Here is a 14,138-nt window from a genome sequence, read left to right as displayed (position 1 = left end):
TACAAAATACGGTGCTTCTGACCATCCAGATCTGAACATGGTTCTGAACAAGGAGGAGATGCCTTCTATTCTTCCATGTGGAGTGGAAAGGCTTTTCCCAGGTATCACACAGGACACGTTCAAAAACATTGAAACACACAAATCAATGTGGCCATTGGTGATAGGGCTTAGAGGGCAGGGTGGAGCTTTGTCAAAGGTTGGATTTGGTGATCATGGGGGTCTTTTCCAACCTTAACGATTCTGTGGCAAACCAGGGGTTGGGATTACATCCCAGAGGAGGGGAGACAGGGAGACAAAAAATTAACTCCTGGATGTGTTACCTTGTGGCTCTCCCAGCAGGAGCTGTTCTCATTCCCTTGACTTGTCTGACCACAGTCCAGAGCCAGGGGCATTGGGGGCACAGCAGCCTCTCCCTGCAGATGTTCTTCCCTTGCATGGGAGCTGAAAACACTGCCAGGAACAAAGGTGGCAGGGACCAGCTGCCTCCTGCACAGAGGCTCCCCTTGGTGCTCTCAGCACAGCCTGGGGCTGCCCCTGCTAGCCCCAGCACTTGGTGGTGTGGGAAGAACCTGCAGTTACAGAGCAGTAAACCCGAAAAGCCTGTTTGCCAAAGCAGGTACTTCTGGCACAGCAGGGAGCTGCTCCGTCAGTGAAACTCTTGAGAGTTTCAAGGAACGGATCCCACAGCTGTGGCACAGGGATGGTGCTGAGGTTCTGGTGTGGGCCAGCACAGAAGCATCCTTTTACTGCATGCAAGAAGCATCCCCATCCCAGATAATTAGTATTTAAATTATCTATATAAATGATCTATATATTATCTATATAAGTCAGAAAATAATTTTTATTTGCTAAATTGAAAAACTCAAAGGATCCAAACAAACACCTTTATAAGGATCATTCCAAGTGTGTGGCACAGCTGAGGAAATCTCCTCTGAAAGGCAGGTGATGCTGTTTCCAGTACTACAGAACATCACAGGCAGATCTTTGGTGTTAACTATTTCAATTTAAAATTTGAAGTGCTTTTGATTCCCTACAGAAATTCACCAAAAGGTGACAGTTCTATAGACAGATTTAGGCACCCTTTGGTGAAGCAATACAAGAACAACACATACTGACTCTGCTTGAGCATTTGCATACAGGTAAAATAGAAAAGGCATTACTAGTTTTCCCTGTTTTTTTTTTTTTTTGTGGTTTTTTTGTGGGTTTTTTTTTGTTTTTGTTTTTTGTTTTTTGTTTTTTTTTCTTGTTCATTCCACTTGCAAAAGATCCAGGAGATATATCTTTCTTTTTTTTCTGGACAGGTTAAAATGAGGGAGTTGGGTGTTTTGGTAAGGCATCACAGGGACAGTGCTCCAGAGGTAAGTGGTCAGATTGCTTTATCACAGTATTTTTGAGAAGCCTGGGATTTTGGCTTTGGAATTCATTTGCTTGCAGGTGCTTGGGTGGTGTGCACTCACCACAGCAGGGCAGGAGAGTTTGGCACATCAGCTGGAGATGAAGTGAGCAGTAACACTCTACCCCACCACCGAGACAGGTTTTCCTTTTTAAATTCAAAAATCCTTTATTTGCCAAAAAAGAAGAAAATATAAAGTAAAAATACAAAGATCAAACCATGCCACCACAAAATGTCTCCAAAACTACTTTTACAAAGTATGAGAACCTTTATTATTATTATTATTATTAAATATTCAGTCTCACCCAACAATATAGTGAGAAGATGAGCACACAAGGGGAAGCTCTGTTTGTTTTTCTTACAGTAGCTCATGCTCATCACTGAGGTTCAGTTTTGTTTGCATAGACCTAAGATACTGATCTAGAAACTCCAAATCCATGCCGTTACAAGGACAGTTCAGTGAACTTAGCGTTGGTCTTTCAGGACTATTTTGTTTCAGAAACTAAGCCCAGTACCTTGGTTAGAGTGTCTTGAGTCAGCTTCATTAAAGCCTTGGGGCAGGAGAGCAGGAAGGCTTTGGAATCCCTTTTTTGCTGTCCATGTCTGTTCTGCAGCACTTGCCCCTCTAAGGCAGGAGGGGAAGTGGAGCAGTGCCCAGGGTTCACTGCCAAAAACTGGGGTGCAGCACATACTACTGAGATTTTAGAAGAAAGAAAAAAATCCAACTAGTACCATTCTAGCAGTAATACTGAGCCATAGTTCCCATCTTAGTACTGCAGAGAGAAAGTACTTATGCTACAACAGTAAAAAGCAAGGGGTTTGTAAGAACACGGCTTCATTTTGCTAGACAAAAGCAGACGAGAGAGAACAAATAAGCACAATCACATTTTTATCATGCAAAACTGAATTTTACTCACTTTTCTGACTACTCATAAGGAAAAAACCTTCGGTGTGAGCTGGATGTGCACTGAACAGTGCAGGATGTGTCCTTCCAGGGATGCAACATCTCAAGTGGCACTGACATGGAGTCAGGAGGCAGAGCCAGAGCCAAGGGACTCCTACAAATCTTTTGGGCAGGGATTCTGGACACAAGCAAAGAAATCTGACTATCTCAGAAAAATATCACAGAAAAATGCAAAGAAGTAGGACAGGAGTTCCCAAATTTACCTCACTTAAATCCTGTAGTTACAAACCTTCCATCCAGAAGCTGGGGACAGGACTAAGTCATAAATGGGGTGTAGAACACATCCTCTATTAATGCACTTGTGCCTGCTGAATTATGGTTATTTTCAAGTACTTTAATGACAGAGAATGGATTTCCATTCCTGGAATATTACTGCAGATTTTGCACTGCCACCACTGTAGCAGCAGCTTCTGCAGCTTGTCCTGTTCACACAGAATGCAAAACATTTGCTGTGAATTGGAGGGTTTTATGGATTAGCTTGTGTTGACCTACCAGAAAGCATGGATTGGGTTTGGATTCACTCTGTGTTGTTGTTGCAGTACTGAATGTCTGTTTGTAGGAGAGAGGGGCTGGGTTTGGGCTCAGCAGAGCAGCTATCAGCTTCCTGTCTCCATTTATTGAACCAAACCTTGGGAAGGCAGCTGGTGAGTTTTACCAGACTCTGGGTTCTGACTTCTGCAAAGAAAGGCACCAGTTCAGGCTGTTGTGGTGGGAGCCTGAATTCAGGGATGGGTTGAGTTAAAGGCCCTCTGCAAAAGGCAGATAAGAAAGACCCTGAAGTGGTGGATGACAGAACTGGCAAATGAGACATTGCAGTATTGCTGCTGCTGGAGGACCATAAGGGCTCCATTTCAGCCCAGAATGGGGTTAGGTTCTTCTTGTTCCCTTTGAGGAATCTTAGTATTTGGAGAGATGTAAAGGGACATCAAACTGAATGGCCCCTCTGGGCAGTGAGAGACGGGTGAACTCCTGCTGTGCCCAGGTTCTTCTCAGAGAAACGTGGCTGGAGCAGGTTACAAGCAGCAGCTGTAGGACTTCCATCCTGTGTCCATTCCCACAGTCAGTTCCTTGGTGGTTCTGCATTTGGGCATTTGTGGAATCACTGTAGGGAAGATGCACAGACCCACTGTGTGCTTGCTGCATTCCAGGGGCTTGGTCAGTGTTCCCTGCTTCATCTGTTACTATGGGATGCAGATCACCTGGCAGGGCCTTTGCTAACAACATGGGCATCCAGAAGTTTCCCAAATACCAAGTCCAGGATCCTGGGCGGTGTTTGTACATCTGGAGAGTTCAACTGAAACCCTTCTCTCTTCCCGACTTTGATTGTTGGAGAATTCTGACCCCAGGGAGGCAGCAGCACATCCCCCTGGGCAGTGGCAGGCAGGGCTTGGGCTTCAGAGACTCCTGGAAAAGCCCAGACTGCACTGGAGTGATCAGCCCATTCCTCATTTGGATACTGAGCCCTGGAGGTACCGCAGGGATCCCGTCCTGTCCCTGGGGACACTCCACTGCCTGGCTGTGCTCTGCCTCCAGGGAGGGCAGCAGGGGCCTGCTGGGAACAGGGCAGGCATCTCCCAGGAATTCTGGCAGCAGGCAGAGCTTGAGGCTCTCACAGGGAGGTAACAGGAGATAGATGATACAGTGCACACACAGCAGCCCAGCATTACACACTGGCCACAGCTGGGAGGGCCCAGACCTGCTTCTGCATGTATGAGGGCTAAAATTAAGAATTTATTCTAATCACCCCTGTGCTGAACCACAGACAGTTCCTGCTGGCCAGGAGGGGACAGCTGCAGCAGCAGTGTGTGCTGGGAGCAGAGATACCACTTTTGATTCTAGGGAGAAGATGGTTTAATTTTGCACTTAAAGCAAGAATTCATTAGAGTATTTCCTCCCTGAGCCAGAAGAAAAATTAATTCTGGCAATAATACAGACTAATTCCTTTACTAGTTAAAAAAGGGGGTTGTTTTTTTTCTTCATTATCTCAGCTTAGTCTTTTGGCTACAGGTTAAAGAAGACTACAGGAGAGGAGGAGAACACAGGAATGGACAGAACTGGTGCACACCAAGCACAGCAGTCCAACACAGTAGCTCAACAGCGGAGATCCATATTTGCTGTGAATACTCTGCAAAACACTTCCACCAAGTAGAAATCTACACAGACAAAGCTCTGGCCAGAGGCAGATCAGCACAGGAGGGAACATAGAATAGGTAACTCTCTCTCAGATTCCTAGAGAACGTGACATGGTGTAGTGCTGAAACTGCTCTCAGATCCACAGCACTGAAACAGTCCAGCAGCCAGTGTTAAGAGTTTGGGGGCAAAGCACAAAGGGACTTCACTCTCCCCATGCACAGGCACATTCCCTTCATTTCCAGGACAGGAAGGAAAAAAAGAACTTCACTGTGACCTGTGTTTTAAAAGATTTCTAGACACGCATTTAAGTTAATTTGGCAGCTCTTTTGTCACTCCTGGTATAAAGCCAAGGGGACAGAGTGGCATAGGACAGAACTGACTGAGAAACGACCACTATCGATGTTGCATGCAGCTGTTGCAGGTAATCATTAGATGCTGGCATTTATTGCACATCTGGGGACATAACAGAATTTATATATAAATGAAACAAGGTGCAATCACCATTTTCAGTGAGTGTGCACAATAATACATTGTAAAAAGCCTTTTCATAGAAATTACCTTATTGCAATTACACAGGAAGACAAAAAGGGGTCTCAAGTTTCAGTGTACAAAATAAAACACATTGTTCCAATGACAGATTTAAGGAAAACCCCCAAGTGCCTTGGGACTGAATGCTATCCAGTTTGAAAGACATGAGCTGTCTACCACTTCTCTATGCTCAGAGATCTGAGATAACTAGTTTGTCTGACTTGTCTCCAGTTTCAGGGGGAGGTAAGACTTCATCTGTGTCGTAGTCTTCTTCACATGATCTGCAAAGACAAAAGGTGTGTCTTTAAAAGCTGTACTTTGGTTTTCACAGCAGTTTTTTCAGTGTCTAACTAAGCCAGCTGGCTAAAATGCAGTAGCATGTGAGAGGTGAACCTTGAGGAGGAGATTCCTGAGGCATGGGGAAGAGGGTGGGAGTAATCGGTACTCTGACAGCAGACATGGATCTGTGCTCCCGTCCAGCCTCGTCTGAGGCTTCCAGAACAAATTCTCACTGGTGTTTAGCATTAGAAAGTTTGAATCCAGCTTCAGTAACAATTGTCAGGAACTCCCAGAGCCTCAATAGTTCAGTGTAGAAATAAAGTCATCCAACCACAGCCCCAGGCCCCAGAGGAGCCTTGGCTTAGAAACACCTGGTCCAATGTATCTTCTGGCTGACGTGTGTTTTGACAGATATAGAACAACAATTGTGGCCACGCTTTCATGTTCCTCTCTTCCTCAGTCTGAAGTTTGGTATCCAGGATTGAGCATTTATGGTCCAAGGAGGTTTGGTGGGAATTCCCAGCTCCAGCTGCACTATCCAGGCTGGTTGGGTTCCATGCCCTGCAGCACAGGATATGGCTCTGGGGCTCTCAGCCCATTCCTAGTCCCAAGAAATGATGTTTTTAAGATGTTTCCCTTCAGTCACAACATACTATGGGTTAGTTTTGCAGGGCTGCCAAGAAATTTAAGTTCTTCCTTTTGTTCTAAAGCAAGATTGCTCACAAAGGAGATGCTGGAGCAGGTGCTCCAATGGCCAGCACAGAAATGGCTCTCATGTTCATTGGTAAACTGAGCTGCAAAAAGGTGAACTCCTTTGATAGCCCAGCATGGATGTGCCAGGAAGGAGCTGTCTACCCCTTCCTGTGGTGTTTTTCCCTTGGCTGACCCATATGCAGGAACAGCAAACCCTTGGGAGGCTGTCAGGGTCTGTCCTGCTGTAGGCAGGAAGCTCCCTGTGTGGAGACCAGCCCAGACCTTCCTGGAGAACACTGTCCTCTCTCTTCCATAGGGAAAGTACCTGCTTAGTAATTCTGCCACCTTCTGGATTCTTGCATAAGTGGGAGAAGGTCTGGATCCTGCACCAAACCTGTTCTGATCATGTGTGCAAGGTTGCCAAAGTATGTGCAATTTGCACCCTTCTTGCCTCAGTGATGCCTGTGGGAACTGTGTCACCCTGCCTTCCCCACCAGGAATGGATTGGGAATGTTTGCAGGTGCCTCAGCTTCTCTAATCTCTCCTTGGTTTAAAGTGATGCAGCTACAGAAAACTTTGTATTTCCATTTGAATGCTGTTCTTAGAATGATCTTTTTTTATCTCCTTTTCCTGCAATTCTACCACCCCTTCTGTTAGCCTTGTCCCTTTCTCTCCTACAAATGCAATGTGACTTCTTCCCTGCCTTGCACAGTCACCAGCAGCTGGAGCTCCATTATGATCTTTTTCTTCAGGTGTCTTTTGCTTCTGCACTAAACCCTCTCATGTCTGCTTCAAAACGGACTTCCCCCTGTCCTTTCCCAGTGAATTTCTTTTCCACTGCACTGGTTTGCTCCTTAAGGCTCAACAGTGCCTGCCTTTCCCATCTTGGAATAAATGCTTTCCACCTTTATAGCTAAGGAGCGTCTCTGGGATGCTTTTGAACAAGATCAGCACTAAAGGTAATCAATCCCTGCTTTCCTCCCAGGCCAGTTTCAAAACTTCAGTCCCATAAAAACAAATATGGGCTTATGTAGGTTAAATACCCATTCCTTAAGACTCATCTGTGGCAACTCTAGGTTGTTCAGAGGAGGGAAATTACTCCAGGGAAGCTGAGGCTTCCAGTGAAATGTGATGCTTTATTGTTGTCTCAAGCATGACAAGACCTTCCTCTTACTTTTGGTGACTGCACCTCTTGATGGAGTCCAGCATCCTGGAAGTATCTGTGGATACTGGGAATATTGACTGCCTTGATGAGATTCCCATTCTGGGAGCAGGGCTCTCTCCTGGACATGCCTCAGCCAGCTTTAGATTGGCTTTAGAAACTTTCCCTCCAGAGAAACAGGGACAGGGCTAATCACAGAAGTGAGACACACTAATGCATCTGTGATTGCTGAATGATGGTTGTTTTCAAATGTCTTCATAAGACAAAGATCAGATTCCATGTTCTGCCAGCTAACTTAGCCAAAAATCTCCCAGTCTCTCCCAGAGCTCACCAAGAATTGTCTTGGTTCTGTCCCCGCTCCCTGTTTCTGTCATTCTCAAAACACAGCAGAAATAATGTATGTGCAAAAACTCAATGGGTCTTTATGGCAAATTTGTCTGGGCATCCAGCTCTTTGTTTTTCTTTTTTCCTTTCTTTTTTTCTTCGTGGTCTGTTGCTATGCTCCACAAATGAGATCTAATCCTGCTGCCATGACTACAGAGGTTTTCAGGGGCTCTTAAAGGCTAGCAGCCAGGTTGCTGACATGCTCTTTGCAGGAAGACACAGAGCTGCTTCAGACCAGCTTCAAAAATCTGACATCACCCATCGCTCTTCCCCTGGTTTTGGTGACTTTGGGAATTTATGGTCCTGCATGAAGCTTTAGTGGCAGCCTCCTGTTTCTTTTCTGTGCTGAGGACACAGGTGTTGCAAAACAGCTGCAAGAAATGCAGCAATTTCATCTTCCATCCACCACAGAAAGGCCAGGAAGCTCAGAGGGGCTGAGGGAACAGCCTGTTGCTGTTCAGATGCACAGGCAGAGAGGGGAGCAGCTCTCAATAGCTTTGCAAATCTCTGTGCCTAATTAGTAGGTGCTACTGTTATCCCAAGCAATTTCCAGTGTGGGAAGTTTTGAAAGTGATGCAATCTTTTCAATACTCTACTGGCTCTATAAGTACTGCTTAAGACTGGATGCAATCCTGAATCATGCAGGATTAACACAGGCTAAGCATTCTTTGAGTGGCTGAAAAAAATATTCTCAAGATGCCAACACAGTCACAAATCGAAAGGGAGATTAGACCGAGTCTTCGTTTATCTGCAGAAAGCCCTTGCCCACAGAGGAGTTCTGGAACAACTACTCTGCCTAAATTCACTGGCTAAAGATAGCTGGTGTGTCTGCCCAGAATCTTACAGAAGGCTGAAAACTGAGTGTAGGTATTGAAGAAACCAAATGTTTAAAAAAAGTCTCAACAAACTTAGTAAATGAATGAAAATATTGAAGTATAACTTATGAAGAACAGAGACTAATAGACATAAAGTTGGACTAAAGAAAATCTCTGCTAGGTATAATCAATGTAACAGAGCTACAGCTTCTAATCTATGACAGTGTGACATGGTCAATATATGGCCAAGACCAGCAAAAGCAATTTGATCTCTGTTTTTGCACGGTGACTGAAAGAAATTGGCTTTGCCATTTTTCCCCCCTTACTGATGTGTGCAGCTGATCCAAGTGGCTGCCCCTCAACACTCCTCCACTTCTGCTGTAGGGAGCAACTGTCCCGGGCCACATGTGTTCCAGAGTCCAGTCCAATTGTTCATCCCACTACTCCACTCCCTCTGCTGGCAGTGGCAGCACTGCTTCCCCAAGAGCCCAGCTGGAGGCAGCCGTGTGTGCCCAGGGCAGTGCCCAGGGTAGTGCCAGGCCCGTGCTCACCCCTCCTGGAGCTGCTCATTCCCAGACTCCTCGGCCACCAGGATCTCGTACTCCTCAGCCGCATACCTGTCCCAGTCTGATGGCTCGGGGCTGTCGCTGTCCATGTCCTAAAGAGATCACACGGTCAGCCTCTAGGGTAGTAAGGGATGGATGGAAACAGCCAGGCAAAAATTGCCTTAACTGAGAAAGTCACAACCATCTTGGAGTGTTTTAATATCTACACAGAAAGGACTATGAAAAAATTCCTCTCAGGGTCGGTAAAGCTCAGCTTGTGACCTGAGATGCCAACAAACTGCATCTGCTCCACTTCAGAAATGCAACAACCACACACTTGCTGTACCCTAGCTCAGTCTGTGCACTGCATACAGGACAGAAGAACTCGGTGCTTTCAGATTTGTCCATCAAAGGTTAATTGTAACTGATCTTTTAAGGGACTCTACAGTTTCCTAAGTTAGAGCAAGTTTTAGAGAAGATTACAGGATAACACCTCTATAAATACCTGGCCCTCTGCCATCAACTACAGAATGGGGATAGTAAATTATCCCCCTGGTCCCACTTGACTGCTTTCATGATGATCCAGTTTAAACAAATAAACAAGCAAACAAAAAGGGTGGCTCTGTCTTGGGATGTATTTAAGCCTTGAATCATTGAGCCACAAGGTTTCTATTGGAGATTATGTGGGAACAACTGTGAGCTGGTTTTGGCATCCCCTCCACTTTTCTGTACTTTGAGCAGATAAAAGGCTTCTAGGAGACAATCAATAAGCTGTACTCATGAAAAAAGTGTTATTTTATTCAGCTGGATTTTCCCCACATCCAGGAGCACTCCAAAGATGAATGTGAGATTTCCTTATTTAGAAATAAAGGTGATTTATACCTTTTGCACTGCAAAGGGATCCCTCTGTTCATTGTCCAGATACTTCTCTAAATTGAAGAAGGTGTTGAAGAACACATGAGCCATTCTGCACCTCTTCAGGTCTCGCAAGGTTACTCGTCCTACAGAAAAACCCCACGTGGTTGTGTTACTGAGTTCTTACAAAAGTTTTAGTTGTAACACCAGTAGGCTTCAATAGCACAAAATTCCTTCCCAAGTCAGTCAAGGATTTTAACATTACTCAATAAATGGGTGTGTTTATTAAGCTTAAATCTTACGTACATATGGAGGCCTTTGACGTTCATGTGAAATACAAAGGCATGTGAATGGGGATGGTTCAATTTTACAGTGTAGACTGTCAGCACATCCCACAGCTGGAGCACACAAGAATCGTTGCTTCAGTCCCAGGCACTTAATTCCTGAGCTCTCTTGTGTTAGATTTCAGATTTCCTGATGTACAACATCATGGACCAATGTGCAGTAATTTCCGCCCTGGGACTCTCACCAGGGTTCTGCCTGTAGATGGGTTTCACAGTAACTTTACCTTCTCAATCCCCCACAAATGTAAGGGGGTGAAAGCTCTGCCTAAACAGAACTTACCTTCCCTCTCTGGCTTAACGAGGTCCAGCATCTGGCACAGCAGGTCCTGGAAGGGCAGTGGCTCTATGCCCATCACCTCCATGCGCTCACACTGCTCCTCATAGAAGTATTCCAGCTCGTACATGGACAGCACCCCGTCCCCATCCAGGTCCATGCAGCGGAACCAGTACTCAATGCTGGGAACAGAGCAGGGACACTGCAGCACTGCCCTGGGACATCCACACAAGCAGAGACTGCAGCAGTGTACATTCCCCCTACCCACCCCCCAAGGCTCTTCTGCCACACCCTGGCATAAACCTAGGGATGACAAGACCTGTTGGGATGGGTCAGGGCACAGGCCAACACTCCAAGCACCTCCTGTTAGTCTCCCAGGTGGCTGCAAGCAGCACAGCCACACTCATCACCTGTCTCACCTGTACCCAGTGTTCAACTGTGCTGCAGCCCAAGGGGAGCTCACGTAAGGCAGGGAGTCCCTGTCTGACCCAGCAGCAAGAGTTGGCCAAATAGAACCAGCTCTCAGTCCAGGACACTGCAGGGACCCTGGTGAGGGACAAGGCAGCTGCATCATGCCCTCATTTGCTCCCTTATACACAAGGAAGAGCTCTCAGGCAGCTGCATTCTGCATCCCTCCTCCCATCTGGAGGGTCTAAGCCTGCAGTTCTGTATTCTTCTTCTCTTGTTATGCGTAAGATTCCTTGTGCTCACGTGCACATCTGGATCACCCCTGCACAGCAGTCTCCCCCTGGCTGTATAAACCAGGCCACAGGCAGGTTTTACAAAGTGTCACAGTGAAGTTGCCCCACAAACCCTCCTTACACACCCAATCCACCTGTGAAGGGATGTGCCCAGCCGCTGCCAGCACCTCAGGAGTGTGTGCTCAGAGCCAGTGCCTTATGGCATGAGGTGATCAAAGGCACTGGTGACTACCAAGACAAAAAAAATTACAAGAAAACTCTGCTTCTACACAATTTTTCCACAAGAAAGGCAAATGATTTGACCAACCATGACCAGTAAGATGTTTTCTTCCTAACAAGCTCCAGACCCCAAGTTGGTCTCTCTTGGAGAAAGTGGTAGGTCACAGAAGTTTCCATATCTTATTTGTTCATCTCAATGTTTTTACTGAGACACAGAAATCAATCTCACCTTGTAGCACTCCTTTTGTCTTCCTCCGAAATCAGGAGCCACACAAAATCTGCGTAACTCATGCGTCCTTCCTTTTGAACTTCAGTGCCTCTAGAAGACAGAGCAGAAAAAAAAATTTAAAATCACCAGGCTCCTGAATACTCAGGATGCCATCAAAGATATTTTTCAAATCATTAGTGAGAGAAAATGGGGCACTGTCACCGATTTAGCCTGTACTCCCTGCACCCTGCAGCACCAGGCACAGCATTTGCTGCCTTTTATCACTGCAGAGCTGAAGCTCATCTGCCACCTCCTCTCCCACAGCAGTCCCTTTTCAGAGACTTCAAAGCAGTGCTCTCCAGTTATCCCTGTGCCATGTCTTCCAGCTATGCCCAGTTATCCCATCCTATGGGATTTTAATTTTGTTTTCTTAAGATACCTAGAAGTCTCACTCCATGTTCAGGCAGCTCCAGCTGGAGCACCCTGCTGGAAACCATCCTGACCTGGGGCATTGCTGAGAATAACTTGTATTTCTCAGCCTGACAGAAACTCCCTTCCCTTCTTTCCCCAAGCCACGTGCTATTCCTCACCTCACCACAGCACCGCTGAATATCCGCTCAATGATTCTGTTTGACAAAGCTGGAAACAAGGAAAACACAGAGAAAATGAAGCTCACAGGAATAACTACATTCAGTTCTTCATGATGAATCCACATGAAGCCCTTTCTCATTGTTAAAAGAAGGCTCTAACCACACTGCCTGTCTAACCACCCTCTGTTTAGCAGCATTTTCTAAAACCCCAAGATGATTCCCCCAGTGCTCTGCCTTTGTGTCCTTCCAAACACCACAGTGTCCCACAAAGATGGCAACTGTTATCTGCATCCTTGGAAATAGGCATGTTACTCCTACTTTGCTGCAGTAGGATCTGTCACATAGAAGAAGGAGACTATCCCAGTGTGTACTGCAAAAGAAGTTCAGTTATCAAGCAAAAATGATACATCAAATTCCTACAAAATGCTTTTGAGGAAAGGACAGGCTGTGGAAACTGTGCTACAGGGAAGGGAAGACAATGAAACACCAGCATAAAGGTGAGGCTCTGCCAGCCAGGAGAAATGTGGGATAGACTGTTATGGCAGAGCAAAAGCCAAGCAGCAGGTACCAGTTCTGGGCAGGATTTGCACAGTGACCTCACCATCCCAGGCAGCCAAGCCCCACCTAGACTCCTCCTACACATTCTCCATCACTCCTGTGGTCCTGGCACGGTTCTGGCACTGCAGCCAGGCAGACCCAGCCTGCCCTACCCACAGGTGCCCTGGCATAGCTGACAGGCTGCTGGGCACTGCACCCATGGCTTCTCCCCTTAATCCTTGGCTCCCCAGCACCTTAGGGCTCTCAAGCCTCCTGTGCAACAAATACTCCATTCCACACTGCAGCTTCCCAGCAGGGACCAATCTCCCATATCACCCATCCCAAGGGAGGCACTTCTTCAGCCTCAAAGAGTTAATTTTTATTCCATTAATTTATCTATGGCCCTTGAACCTTCAAAAACAAATAGCATCTGCTCAACTTCTAGAAAGGAAGTTCCATGCTGAACTGCAGAGATACTCTCCAGAGTCCATCTGCAAGCTGAAATCCCCCGAGCTTCACTGGACTCTGGAATCCTCTCATGCACAATTAGATTGCACTTCAACAATCTCTGAAGTTCACACAGGGTCATCCTTCTTGTCCCTACTTCTAAGTTCCTGCAAAGCCCTCAGTAAATAATAAACAAGTTTCAGGACATTATTTTAGCCTGTCCTCCTGGCAGGGACCCACACATTAACAGAAGCTCCATCTGTAGCTACTCATGCAGAAAAGAGCGTGTCCTGCAGCTCTCTGTGTCTAAGCTTGTACAACTCCTTCTCTAAATCAATGTTTATTTAAGAGATGGGTGGCTACATTATAACTTTTTCTCTGAGGTATCAAATCGACCAAATCAAAAGCAGGCTTTATTCTTCAGTAGGAACTTTCTGTTTTCAGCAATGCCCTCACCCCATCACATTTGCAGGCAGCATACCTTGATCACTGTACCTAGCCAGGTCCTTCTGGCTGATGTAAAGGTCATGGTCAGTATCCAGCTCCCAGAATTTGCAGTATATAACATAAAAGTGCTCATAGGAGAAGTAATCTGTGATCTGATTTATGTCATCCTCTTCTTCCAAGAGAGCAAGAGTCTGAAAGAGTACAAATACAGTGGGAAATTAAACCTGGATGAAGAGGCAGCTCAACAGCTGAAGGGCTCCAGTTTCTTAGCAAGCTGGGTGAACACAGCCCTGAGAACTAACCCAAAGTGCAGCCTTCCCCCAAAAGATGTGGTTGCTGTATTCCTCAGCAGGTATTTACAGAGCACCTGGGTTGGCCATCCCACTTAGCACAACATCTCTGCTACTCCTGTCAACCAGTTTTGCTCATTTTCAGCTCTAGTGAAGAGTGAGGCAGAAAAACAGGAACATTTATCTGCTGTGTCAGCTGGGATCCATGGTCTGGGAAACAATCCTGACCTCCACCAGAGACTCTGAGAGCCACTTCCAGCAGCAAATCCACAGATTTCCACAGGAACTGAGATATGTCTTTACACATCACACACCCCTGTCTGCCTCCTG

The 14,138-nt window shown here is 46.1% G+C and overlaps 1 protein-coding gene across 7 annotated transcripts in view; it reads right to left on the bottom strand.

Annotated features, from left to right (window-relative positions):
• Positions 1 to 1,569: 1,569 nt before the first annotated feature.
• Positions 1,570 to 14,138, bottom strand: part of LOC102113205 (serine/threonine-protein phosphatase 2A regulatory subunit B'' subunit alpha) — a 56,830-nt gene continuing 44,261 nt past the window's right edge. For all 7 annotated transcript variants that reach the window (XM_088061323.1, XM_088061325.1, XM_014258307.2 and 4 more), the window contains exons 8-14: positions 13,553 to 13,709; positions 12,088 to 12,136; positions 11,519 to 11,608; positions 10,376 to 10,551; positions 9,779 to 9,897; positions 8,903 to 9,009; positions 1,570 to 5,299 (exon numbers count right to left, since the gene is read on the bottom strand). In XM_088061323.1, coding sequence (XP_087917449.1) covers positions 5,209 to 5,299; positions 8,903 to 9,009; positions 9,779 to 9,897; positions 10,376 to 10,551; positions 11,519 to 11,608; positions 12,088 to 12,136; positions 13,553 to 13,709 — 789 coding nt within the window. In that variant the 3' untranslated portion in view covers positions 1,570 to 5,208. The remainder of the gene's footprint in view (positions 5,300 to 8,902; positions 9,010 to 9,778; positions 9,898 to 10,375; positions 10,552 to 11,518; positions 11,609 to 12,087; positions 12,137 to 13,552; positions 13,710 to 14,138) is intronic.

This window comes from Pseudopodoces humilis, chromosome 11, assembly GCF_049639895.1.
Source record: "Pseudopodoces humilis isolate 2021_Gansu_Grassland_sample_001 chromosome 11, ASM4963989v1, whole genome shotgun sequence".
NCBI lineage: Eukaryota > Metazoa > Chordata > Aves > Passeriformes > Paridae > Pseudopodoces > Pseudopodoces humilis.
Note: the sequence above shows the minus strand (reverse complement) of the source record. Positions and strands in the feature narration are given on the sequence as shown.